Below are 12,805 nucleotides of genomic sequence, written 5' to 3'. Positions count from 1 at the left end.
TTATTCTGATGATCTGTTTCTTGTTCTTTCTCTCTGGGTTAAGAAGACATGTGTTTAACCCCAGGGCATGTCATTGATGCCTGCAAATAGTAGTTACTCAACAAATATTTAATAAATGAGTAGAGAAAATGTCACAATTCTCTAGCCCTCCCCTCTTATCTTAGTCTGCACATTCCACAATACACACCAATCTCCCCTGCTCCCCATGAATCTTATCACAAAAAGACACAATCCCCAGTTGACTTCACAGGACCAAAACCACAACTGCCATCTTGACTTCAAGAGCAGAAACTCTCAACCTGCCATGGAGAAGCTGTTGTCCAAGATGGTGTCATGTAAGGAGAATCAAAACATGTTGTCAGAGGAAGGATTTCAAGTTCCCGAACAGGGAGAACATTTTGTAAATACTCGAATGTTCCAGATGGACTGAGACATCCTGGTAAATACACAGTTGGTTTATCTTACTCAATTCAATAAGGATTTCAGGATCATGTGCCTGGTGACAATCCAACCCAAATCACTCTAAACAACTGAGTCTGTGATCTCAGCTTCTCCCTGGGGCCCTGAGGCACGCTGGGTACAAGGCAGGGCCCCTCCTACCCAGGAATTCAGGCAGACACAAGCAATAATGGCAAAAGGATAAAGGAGACTGTCTTATAAAAGGAAGAAAGATTAGAAAACAAAACCCAAGTGGCTCAAGAATAGGTGAGGATTACAGAATAAGGGACCAGATCCTTATCTCAGAGAAGAAAATGATCTTCCACCAGGGCCAGAACTGACAAGAAAGAACATGGAAGAAAATAAGGGCAGAGGAAGACAATTCAAAAGAGTTTCCTCTTCCCCTAACAGGAAGGGGCATGTGGCTACCTCCCCGTGTGCTCGGATGGAGCATAATACCACCTCCTTACGAGACAGACCTTGTCAAGACAAAGAGAAAGACTCCTGTAAACTGTCAGTTCCAGGGTATTCCTGGGGGGTGACTGGAGATGTCTGAAGGACAGGGACACTTTGTCAAATAAATGCTGTAGGTGTCTTCTATCCTTCCTGACCTTATCTCCACAGTATCACCAGAACACAGCCCTTGACTAATATTTAACCCTTCACCTTTACAGGGATCTTTCAGAAATAAGAGAAATACTGGGAATGAGTGGAGAGGCAGGCTGCCTGTGACACCTAATCTCCTTGGAACAATGGCTACAGGACCCAGGTCTGACGCTTGACCCTGTAGAAGGGAGACACAGCATGTGACTGAGGGGAAAGAGGGTACTTTCAGGTCTCCTGGTACCACAGGACTGCTTCCCTCACAGCAGGCTGAAACCTGAGCCTCCTTCCAGAGAAGAAAGGTCAGAGGGAAGGCAACCGCTCACCAGGAGCCTGCCAAGCCCTGCCTTGCTCAGGAAGTCTGCCTCTGCCCCGCTGCTACCCAGTGCCCTTTTCTGTTGCTGATGACTGTGTCCTCTCGCTCTTCTCAGCTAGACCCTGAATTCTGCATGCTTGAATTACAGTGACCTCAGGAGAGTCACACGTAGATGGGGACCAGTGGCCACTGTAGCTTGAGACATGAGGGTTCTCATCCATCCAACCATCCACCCAACCATCAGCTCCAAACGTGCTAGGCGCTCTGATTGGTGGGGGGGTTATAAATAAGATACAAGTTCCCACCCCCAGGAAGCTGACAATGTAACAGGGAAGAAGGGTGGGCTAAAAGATGACTGCAAAACAATGCGGGTATGACAGAGCGGGCTATTGATGAAAAATTAGTAGGTGTGCATGAGGAAGCCTTATTTCAACCCAGGGGAGTCAGAGATGTTTCCTAGAGGTTGTGGTGACCCTAGCAACATGGAGAATTTCAGAATTTTGGACGGCATGGACAAAAACCCATAGACTCTGATTTCTGTACATTACAGTCTGGCAGTGATGGGTGGCCGCTGCTTCTCTAGAAGCCTCCATCGAATCCCAGGCTTATTTGTATCTCTTGGGCATTTTGTCTTCTATTTCTCTTCAGTTTCCTGGCTATAAAAGGTGAAAAAACTACCAAGTTGCCGAATTTTCAAGAAGATGCTGAAGTCATGGTTTTGTTACTTAATCTACCCCTTTTGGAAAACTGGATATCAAGATAACAGGAGAGATACAAAGAACAAAGCAGGGAGAAGGAGGGAAGCACAGAGCCTGGCAATCTAATGCCCTGATAAGGGCCCAAGGCCTCTCAATTGCCAAAGCAGAAGAGTGGGCTCAATGTTTCCTGCTTATGGGAAAACCACCAGGCAGTTGCAGGGATGCAGAGTCTATCTCAGACAGATGACAATGCAGATCCTGTCACCTACCTGGGACTTGCTTACCATGAAGAGCTGGTGGGTATGGGCAAACTCCTACTACCTGCAGAGAAGGCGTCCCCAGGCCCATCCCTGCCCTGGCCCTCAGAGGGGTCAAAGCTTCTCCTTCTTTCTCATGACAATGGTATCAGATCTCATAGGATCTGTGGTAGGCAGAACAGTGGCCCCAAAGATATCTGCATCCTAATCTACAAAACCCCTGAATATGTTAGCTTCCATGGCAAAAGGGACTTTGCAAATGTGATTAAGTTAAAGATTTTGAGATGGGGAGATTATCCTGGATTATCCAGTAGGGCCCACTGAAATCACAAGGGATTTTATAAGAAGGAGGTAGGAGGATGAGAACTAGAAAAGGAGATGTGATGACAAATGCAGACATGATTAAATAGATGGATATAGACGAATAGATAAAGATTTGAAGATGCTATGATGCTGGGTCTGAAAATGGAAGAAGGGGCCAAGAGTCAAGAAATACAGGCAGCTTCTAGAATCTGAGAAAAGCGAGGAAACAATTCTCCTCTAGACCCTTCAGAAGGAAAGCAGTTGGTAGATATCATGATTTTAGGACTTCTGATTTACAAGACTGTAAGACAGTAAATATGCATTGTTTTAGGCTACTAAATTTGTGGTAATTTGTTACAGCAGCAATAGGAAACTAATGCAGGGCCTGATGCTGTGCAGAAAAACCAGAAAAGAGAAAAACCTTAAAGAGAAAAGTTTTTAAAGAGCAGCCGGTAGCACATATCAGTGACCCCAAAAGAGTGTCTGCCCACAGGCCTTGAGGATACCAGGCAGAGAGGTAGAGAAAAAAAGTGGTTTGGCTCTCCAGATGAGAGCAGTGAATGTGAGGTCACCAATGACCATAGATGACCTACATGATAGCACTCAACTTTCATGCATGGCCAGAATCCTACTTCTTCTTTCTTCCCCTGGTAATTCAAATACAGTTGCAAACAGGCTTGCCCTGTAATAACTCAAGCTTCGCATTTCTTTGCTCCTTCTTCTTTTAGAGAAATTCAGGGCAGAAGAAACTCACAATATCCATCCTTCATCTAATGCAAGGTTTTCCTCCAGTTTCCTTCATATTCCATGCAACTTCAGGTCCACAAATGCAACCCAGACATAAACACAAACACAGGCTCAAGAGTCACAAACTTTTTACAATGCAAGTGGAGTGCCAAGAGGTCCACAGACGTGATTCCTTTGCTTTTGTCCCACAGCTTTGTCAGTCTCCTAATTTTACTGACAAGAGGCTAAAATAAAGGAAGTCAGATGGAAATCCAAAAGGTGAACTCAAGAGTCTTGAGCCTGTGTTCATTCCTTGAGGTGGAGGCTAAAGAGCCATACCAGGTATTGTCTTGGAGTGGATGACACCAAACATGCAATGGCAGAGACCAGTCTGTGATTTTTCTAGGCTGAGTCAATCCAACCTGATTCAGTAGGAGGTGAGGCACAAGAGGTGAAGCCATTAAGAGATTATACATTTTGAAGGGAAGCAATTAATATATTATAGACTTATAGATTAAAAAGAGGTTATTTAAAATTAATCTCTTTAGCCCATTTTAAAGTAGAACATCCGTGAATTATTAGCACAAAGACATAAATCTTCACTTAGAAAGTTCTGCAGATGGATTTTGGGACTGTGGGGCTAGTTTTACGTCCCTACAACCACCACAGTGCCAGAGCAGAATCTTCCCACTCCTTCCCTGGCTCTACCTAGTAGCATCTGATGAATGAAGGACCATGTGGGTTTCTGTGTCTTTTTTGAGTGGAGAACAGCAAGGAGAGCACAGAGTAGTCAGTGGGAAGAATAAGGTTGGGGGAGTTAAAGGCTTAGAGACAAGGAGGCTGAGATGGCTTCCCTCAGAGGCACCTGACAGCCTGCTCTGACTCCAAGATTTACAGACCTTTAGAACATGAAGAGGCCCCAATGGCCATGGTTCCCTTCCCGGCTTCACCACTTACTCTCAGGGTGCCTGGATACATCGGTTAACCATTATGTGCCTCCCTTTCCCTTTCTGGGGGTGTGTTCCACATTAATCTCATAAGGGTACTGGGTATCCTGTATATTGCTGTAGAAAATGCCCAGTGGTCCTTATTATTCATGGACTAAGAAACTGGAACTCAAAAAGAGGATGTGACTTGTTTGGCATCATGCTGATAATTGGAGGTAAAGCAGAGGGACTGGCAGAGGAGCTGGTTTGGAGGCTCATCAGGCCATATCTTATACTGTTCCATTACTTCTCCTTTGTTGCTTCTTCCTCTACCCCTGATCCTTCTTGATTTCTAATCTGTTTCACCACTTTCTCGAGAGGATGCCCTTCTACAAATTACCTGCTCTGGAGCCCTTCAACCAAAGCATCTGGAAGGTCAGGGGTCACAGGCACGAGGACGGATCGGGGCTGCAGAGCTGGTATGCATAAAGCTAAGGCACTGAACCAGAAGCCCAAGGTCCTTGCTCAGGCAAGTCCCTACAGCTTGGTTTCCCCCTTTACTAAGTGGGAACTACAATAACCATTATAAATCAAGTGCCTCTGGTTGCTTGGAAGGAATGCCCTGCAGAAAGCCAAGACGCTGTGCTGCTCAACTCCCCAGGCTCAGTGGTGATGAAACGTCCCCGCTCTTTCTGCAGCTAGTAGTATACACGGCATCACCAACACCCTGCTGGCCAGCTGAAATCCTGGAACACTGCATACGGTAGGTGCTAAAGCATACTGAATGAGGATGGATATATGGATGCAGAAACTATCAAGTAGGGTGCATAGGGGCCATTGCGCTGCCCTAGGGGTTAACACCAGGGTTTTCTTCATCATGGGACAGCAGGCAAGTGCCCGGGATGACAGATGAGGGTGGGGGTGGGTGGGTGGGTGGCAGAGGGTGCATATCGTGGCTGCATCTCCTCCCCATGAGAAAGCTCACAAAGCACAGTTTATCCCCAAAGGCCATGTAACAACAGTCCTCAAGATGCTCCCTGCTTTTGGATATAGGATTTTACCCTCTTGCTGAGCTAAGTCAGCAAAGGGTCATTTTGTACCTCGAGAAGGTCAATGAACACCTTCCCATATGGATCCCCAAATCAATTGCATTTCTTTTGCCAAGCTAGCTGCAGCTCCATGAATCACGCTGTTCTGCTCTGAAGGGGTAGAAATTGTGACGGAGCCATTTGAAAAGGGGTCTGGATTGGTTATTATGAGAAAAAGAGTGCCCAGAACAGCAAACCAGCTGGAGCTTTCCTTGCAGACACCAGGGGCAGAAGCTCAAGGCCTAGGACCTCCTACATGAGAGGAATGTTTCCAGTCCCATGGTCTACCAGAGCCAGAGATGACCTTAAAGGAGACCCAGAACTTTGTTTTATATGTAAGTGAAGTACAGTCCCAGCTAACTAGTGGCAAAAGCAAGACTAGACATGCCTCTTGCTTCCCAATTGCTTACTCCACCACCAGCCAGCCCTCCTTCCATCATGGACACGTTGCTCTCCCTTTCCTTTGCCCACTCCCACATTCTCTCTCTTGGCTGCTCCCGTTAGTAGTACCGGTAGCTGCTAACTCAGGGACACTGAGTCTGTCAATTGAAGATCATGGGCTGTCCCAAACCAGATTGCTTTCCGGGCAGTAGGAAGATCCCAGTATGGCAAAAGGGGGAGACTAAGATGGCTATTCCAAAAGAGTTGTGTTTATCTACCCCAGGGCTTCAGAAAATCATCCACCCCCCCCCACCTTGTTTCTTGCCTTGGAGGCTGTACTCTCCTCCCACTGACCCCCTTGTCAAGGTCACCATCGCATGTTCCCTTTGAACTCTGGGAACTCCACTTGGATTTCTTGGTCTCGTTGGCTCATACATTTCTTAGGAATGGGCTGGAGGTGGCTTGGAAAGGCTTGTTATCCTCCAGCATTTCCAAACCCAGGCCTCTCCTCCTTGTCTTTTCAGATAAGTAAAAACAGGCAGAAGAAAGGGGAAAAAAATAATTAAGCAGACTTGCCAAAGCCCTTAAAGACAGATGGTGAAGAAGGGAGGGATAGAGCTTAAGAAAAACAACGGGGAGGAAGGAAGCGGAGGGACAATACAAATCATTTTGAGAGAGAGAAAGAGAGCTTGAGAGAATCAGGACAGAGAAAAAAAGAAAAGATGGAATGTACTAAGCAGACAGCTGTTTAAACGGAAGCTAGTGACGCCACTTTGCAGAAAACAGAACACCCTGTTCCTCTCCAGAACTTCAAAATAAGCACCTTTCTGGGATGGAGCTCTCCAGCTCTCTGAAACAGCCATCCACTTCACCTGAGCCTTGGGCCCCAGTCTCACCTTTTGATGGGGTATGGACTTCTCTTCTTCTGTCACACCACCGGCCCCTGGCTCCCTCTCTTCTGGAGCCGGAGCAAAATGGGTAAGATGACGCCCCGCAGAGCAGCCTCTGGGTGCTCCATACTGGAGCAGCGGGCGAGCACCCAGCCCACAAGAGGAGGTGTGGCAACGATGGGCTCCCTGATAGGCTGGACAGGACTCCTTGGCTGTCTCCTTTGCTCTTGGAAGGAACTGGGCACGTGTTTCTAATTGTGGAAAAACTGCTTTGGCTTGGCCTGTTTTTAACCTCAGCCCTTTCCAGATCTAGGAGGTAACCAGTGTCAGCTGCCAAAAGGCACTGATAGGCAAAGAAAACACCAAGCCCTGTTTGAGTTCTAACGCACACAACCTGGGGCTGTGATAAGGTCCCAGTTCTGCCTGTGTCCCTGGAGTGTATGTTAAATGTGGGGAGACACAGAGCCAGCTTCCCAGGACCCTCACCCAGGGCATCACTCTCTGCCGGCCTGGAGCCGAGACATTTTTCATTTGGAGTAAGGAGTCACTTTATAAAGAGTCTCCAGGCACTCTGCCTACCTAAAACAAAGCTTCGTATTACTGTATGTGTAAATAACTTGACTGGTGGAAGACAAAGAAAGATATCAAAACAACATCAACTAAAAAAAAAATCAAAGCATCCCTTCCTCATAAACCAAGTTTTGATCCCAGCTTTAATAAGGTACACAATGGGGAGTTTGGTTTTTAGATGAATCTTGCCAACCACAATACAGCAACCATTTGCTCGCCTCTGCCTTTTCATCTCAAAGCCTTGACAACATATTAGAAATCTTGGAAACCCCTTCAAAGAGAGGAGGTACTCTGAGTCTTCCGGAAGGGCCTCCTTCTCCAAGGACACACCAGCAGGGGAGAAGGGGCACAGAGGAGCCATGGCGTGTTTCTGGAGGCCCTGAACACACACAGCTTTTCCTGGTTACGTTTAGCTAAGCTTCTGCCCACGCTGCCCCACCCCCTCCCTGTTTCCCCTCTTGGCTCCCTCTCTTCCTCTTCCTTATTCTCCCATCCCCTCCGTGTCAGTTGCTGGACCTGTACTTTCTGCTGAATCACCATCCAGTACTTGGTTTAGCCAAGCAGCCTGAACACCAGCTCAGCATTTTCCAAGGGCTGAGTAGTTCTCTCTCTTTCAGCATTAGCTAAACATGACTTCTGAGCTGGGGGTGGGGGAGAAGAGAAAAACTAAAGAACTGGAAGGCCAGGGGAGACAGATTCAGTGTGCCATGCCATACAAGTATCTTGAGGAGACCCCTACTCGTTACTTTTCCAACCTAGGCCTGAGAAAAATTCCTGTTATCTCGCCTCAATTCTCAAGGCCAGGGCCATAGTGACACAAGGCAAGGATAATTGGGGCTGATTAGATAGGGTCGGTCCTGAGCTCGGGAGGGCTAGTCAACTCCCTCAGACTCAATCTTGGAGGAAAGGGTCCTAGGCGGTCTGGGTGCTTCTCAGATTGGAATTTTTATGGGCTCTGAAGTGTGCAGTGAAATCTATAAGCCCGGACCCAGGTTGTAAGATTCCCAACTGCTTCAGTTACAACCAAATTCTGAGGGTAGGTGGTACTCAAATTTGCTAAACCCTCAAAACAATTCTACCCTTTGCCCTTCTTTCACCCAAAGCTTCCATTACCACTAGACTTCACTCTGAAGTCTATATCACATCCTTGGGTATGTGATATAAATTTCGTTTGTCACATTAACCCTTAAAAATTCACATAAACATTTAATGGGTGATTTCATAAACCACAGGTACTGGGGCCTCTGCATTTTTGAGAGTCAACATCAAAAAGCCAGGGGAATGATTTCTAAATGTTGTGTTAGTTCATTTTTTTAATTAATAAAAAAAAAAACCAGGGGAGAACTGAGGCTACTAGGTTAGTTAGAGAAAATTACTTACTTAGGTGGAAGCTGGACTTGAAGAAAAACTGAAATGTTTCAGGGACTCTCGGTCTTTATTTTTCCAGGATGGGGTGGACAAGGCCCCGGAAGCAAGGCCCTGAAACCCCTAATTTCCAGGGCTTGGGCCATGGAGGTACATACTACAAACAGCAGAACTCAGTACAGTCTGAGAGTAAAAGTTGGAGACCAGAAGAGACACCAAGAAAAGCCAGAGACATCTGGGCCAGGAAAGGAAGCAAATTGCAACAAAAAAGATGACCCTGACTTCTCAGTAGCCAGGGGGTGAGGGCAGGGGTGGAGATAGAGAAACTGGTCCAAGAATAACAAGATTTAGACCAACGGACCAAAGGGTCCACACCAATGGACCTCTAGAGAACAAGACCCATAAAACTCTTGCATTCTCTATAATATAGGTAATTGCTTACATACCATGATATGTGAACTGTACCAGTAATAGTGGTTCTTCCTATTGGAACTCAAGACTGAGCTGCTGTCATGGAATTGTAAAATGAAGATAATGGAGATAGTTTCATTCCCAGGGTGACAGCCACAAGAAATACTTCAGAGTCCTTCTAGGGCAAAGAGTTGGTGAAATGGCACCAAAGAATGGGCATTTACTCTGCCATTGCAGGTGTGAAGTCCAAAAGCACAGAGGATGCCCTCCTCTGGGCCCAGCAACAGATCTTAAATATTGGAGAGTGAACAGGAAGGAGAGCAAAAACAGAGGTGCCACTCAACCCCGTCTGAAACATACCAGTGAGGAGACATGAAAATATGATCCAGTGTTGTCAATTTATTTTGACCCTATTCCCCACAATATGTCCACATTTCATCCTTGACTCCTTCACCCTTCATCATCAAGTCCTGCCGATTCTAACTCCTACGTGCCTGATAATATTTCTCTTCTTTACTCCTGCCGCCCCATCCCTGGTTCACTTCACTGTCAACTCTAACCTGGATTACTGTAACTGCATTCTAACTGGTCTCTTTGCCTTTGACATTACTCTCCTCTCCAGTTCATCCTTTACCCTTGGAGTCAACATGCTTCTTTATGATAATGTCACCCTCCTGTTGGAAACCCTCGAATGCCTTCCCATCGCTCTGAGGGTAAAGCCCAATCTCTTTAGCATGGCGTTTCAGACCCCTGATGATGGGGTTCCTGCTTCTCTTTTCATCACCCACCTCCCAGTCCATGCTGAGGCTCTACTGAACTACCTGTGGTCCCCACACAGGTTGTGTTCTTTCCTGCCCCCACAACATTCTCCCCACCCATCCCACTCCACCCTGTCTCCAAGCTGGACACTGCTTATCTTCAACTGGCCCTTCAGCCTTAATTTACATGTCACTTTCCCCGAGGCTTTCTTCAAACCCAGTCCCCTGCCCTCATTTCTCTTGAACCAATATCCAGCTAGCTCCCTGGATGTTATCCTCTTGTGATACCACTTTGAACTGAAATTTCCTATATATTGCTGGAGTCATCCACTGGACTGTGAATTCCTTAGTATCAGAACTAAGTATCTCCAGACCCAGCACAGTGCCTGGAGCAGAAGAGACATACAAATATTTGTCGGTGATTGAATTTATAAAGGAAAAACTAATGGATTCAATTGGTACTCATTAAGAGAGTAGGCTTGATTTCCTGCTGCTGCTGCTTCTAATGAGAAAAAGTGTTTTGGGATTCACTGCTGAATTCCATATCAAGATTAGTACCTGGGGTGACCATCCTGAGGAAGATTTCTAGCCAGAGACCACTCAGCTTGCCTCAGGACTGGGGGGCAGGGAGGGGACATGGAAGGCAGAATCAGAGAGAACACACCCTTATGCGCATCAAAACACTGGAGCCAGTTAAGTGGAAACATTGCATTTTGATCATAGACAAATTAGAATCCCATCCCCCACCCCACTTAGCAGCCAATCAATCAACATATCTGGATGACTCTGCTCCGAAATCTTTCTTGTTTTTGTCCCTTTTCCATCCTTGTTACTTCTTTTATAGTTTAGGCTACCACCTCTCAGGGCTGGACAAAGTCTTAGCCTACTAACCAGTCCCCCTGCTTCAGGTTTCACTGTCTTTTCTTTACCCAGTGCAAAGCTAATTAAGTCATTCCACTGCTCAAAAGCCTTCAATGGCTCCCGGTTCCTTGGCTAACATCAGCTCTTTTCTGCAGGGTATCTGAGATCCTCCCAGATCTGGCTCCCACTCACCTGGTCAGATCCATTTCCTGTCTCCCTTCCAGGCCCCACCCACACAAAACAGGCAGTTTCTATCTAGACTCCAAATCTTGCCTGTGTCCTTCCCTCTACCTGGATCCCCTTCTACTTTATGCCCAATTGGAGCCTTCTTACTTTCCTTTAAAGATTTAGCTCAATCGGGAAACCCTTCCCAACACTTCTCCTACCAACTCTGACATCTGTCTCTGTGTTACACACACTTCTTTTCATCACACTGTACTATAAGAATGTGTTTCTACACCAATCTCTTTACTAGACTTTAATCTCTCTCAAGTCTCTGTAAAACTAATGCCATATTGCCACTCAAACTAGGAGCTCAGAGTGGTGATTAACTGATAGATTTCCATTTTCTTTTTTTCCCCCAGAAAATTCACTTACAGAATAGTTTTAGTTTTAATGCACCATAAAAATGAAAATTGAGATTTTGTTCAAAATCACCAATGAGTCAAAACAACACATTTTCAATATGTTTATATTTTAAATGCTGGATAGTCAGAGGATGTACAGAGAGAAAAGGGGAACTGGATGTATGAGAATCAAATCTAGGCCAGTATATAAACACACACACACATTCATGCATAAATACAAGGGTGATCAGACAGCCAAAGAGCTCTTTTTTTTTTTTTGCATGCTGTATGGCGGGGTCCCATTTTGTTATTTTTCCATGTGAGTATCCCTTTATTGCAGCACAATTTGTTGAATTTTTGTTTGCTCATTTTTTGATTGTTTGTTTTTTGGGAAGTGCACGGACCAGGAACTGAACCCCGTCTCCCGCGTGTCAGGTGAGAATTCTACCACTGAACTACCCCTGCACCCCTCAAAGAACTCTTTAGCAGGAAAGGGCAAGAAGTCAGCAGAGCCTAGGTATCTGAGCTAATAGATTTAGTGAAGAATGAAATGTTTGGGGCTAGAGAATATGGAGCCTCAAGGGAAAATGAACTGAGATTAAGGGGGTTAGATGCTAGGAAAGATTGTTGAACTCTTTGATGTCATGGGATTAATTTGGAAGGGTTTTGCAAAACAACACACAGCATCCTGCCTCTAGCATCTGTAGACTTTCTGTAGAAGAATTCCAGAGTAACTTGAGGTTAGAAGAAATGTATAAAGTGAATCCTTTCCCTTCCAAATAGCTTAAGGAAAGGGAAGAAGGAGAAACCTGAAGCCCTGGAAAACTAGCCTTTTAGGAATCTTTGTAGAAAGATAGAAAACAAGATAAGAAGCATTTTTTTTTATCTTGTGAAATGCATGCAGGGTTCCACCCCACCTCTTTTCCATACCCCCCTCAGGGCAAGCAAAGAGAAGGACTTTCTTTAAAGACGTTCAGGGAGAAGAGGAAGACAGGACTAGAAAAAATAGTTCTACTTCAGATGCTAGATGAGACCCCAGTCTAGAAAGAGAAGATGCCAGGAGCTGCCTGAATGAAAGGTGGCCCAGTACCCAAAGACGGAGGGACAGGCATATCCCAAAGGAGAGCCAGAGTTAGGAAGCAAGACGCACAGATTAGGGACTAGGAAAGGGCATCCTCAAGGACAGCTGACTTGCCCTCTGTATCTCTATGGCCCCTTTTTAAATAATAAGAAACCAAAATATGTGATAGCCAAAGTATGTGATTATAAGATAAAAAGGCAAACTGCAAAACCCTAACTAATACACAGCCTATCAATATATATACTTGTATACTCAGATGTATCCATATGTAACTGAGAAATTAGGATTTAAGGGATGATTATGGTTGCTGAATCATTGTATAAATATTACTTATTGCTTTCTGGTATATTGGAGTAGACAGAAGGAAATACCTGAAATTTCTAAATTGTAATCCAGCTGCCAGGATCTCTGATAATGGTTGCATAGCCTTTATCTTCTGCCCCAGTGATTGTAAAAACCTTGTGACTAACCTTCATTTGTACCCAGTTATCCAGTTTTTCAACTTTAGAATCTTGCTATCACTAGACAGCCGCTGATGTTTATTAATGAAGGGTTTGGGTCAGCTCA

At 45.4% G+C, this 12,805-nt stretch overlaps 1 protein-coding gene across 3 annotated transcripts in view; it reads right to left on the bottom strand.

Moving 5' to 3' along the window:
* Positions 1 to 12,805, bottom strand: part of SLC7A8 (solute carrier family 7 member 8) — a 47,885-nt gene that overhangs the window by 13,353 nt on the left and 21,727 nt on the right. The window contains exon 1 of one of the 3 annotated variants that reach the window (XM_077127194.1): positions 6,633 to 7,152. The exons of 1 other annotated variant lie outside the window; for it this stretch is intronic. Coding sequence is in view for 1 of the 2 variants with exons in the window: in XM_077127193.1 (XP_076983308.1) it covers positions 6,560 to 6,599 (40 nt within the window). In the remaining variant the exon portion in view is untranslated. Of the gene's footprint in view, positions 1 to 6,559; positions 7,153 to 12,805 lie in introns of those variants that run through there. One more of the 3 variants, XM_077127193.1, reaches the window with a different exon arrangement.

Source organism: Tamandua tetradactyla, chromosome 14 (genome assembly GCF_023851605.1).
Source record: "Tamandua tetradactyla isolate mTamTet1 chromosome 14, mTamTet1.pri, whole genome shotgun sequence".
NCBI lineage: Eukaryota > Metazoa > Chordata > Mammalia > Pilosa > Myrmecophagidae > Tamandua > Tamandua tetradactyla.
The sequence above is the reverse complement of the archived record's forward strand: the minus strand, read 5'-3'. Positions and strand labels throughout refer to the sequence as shown.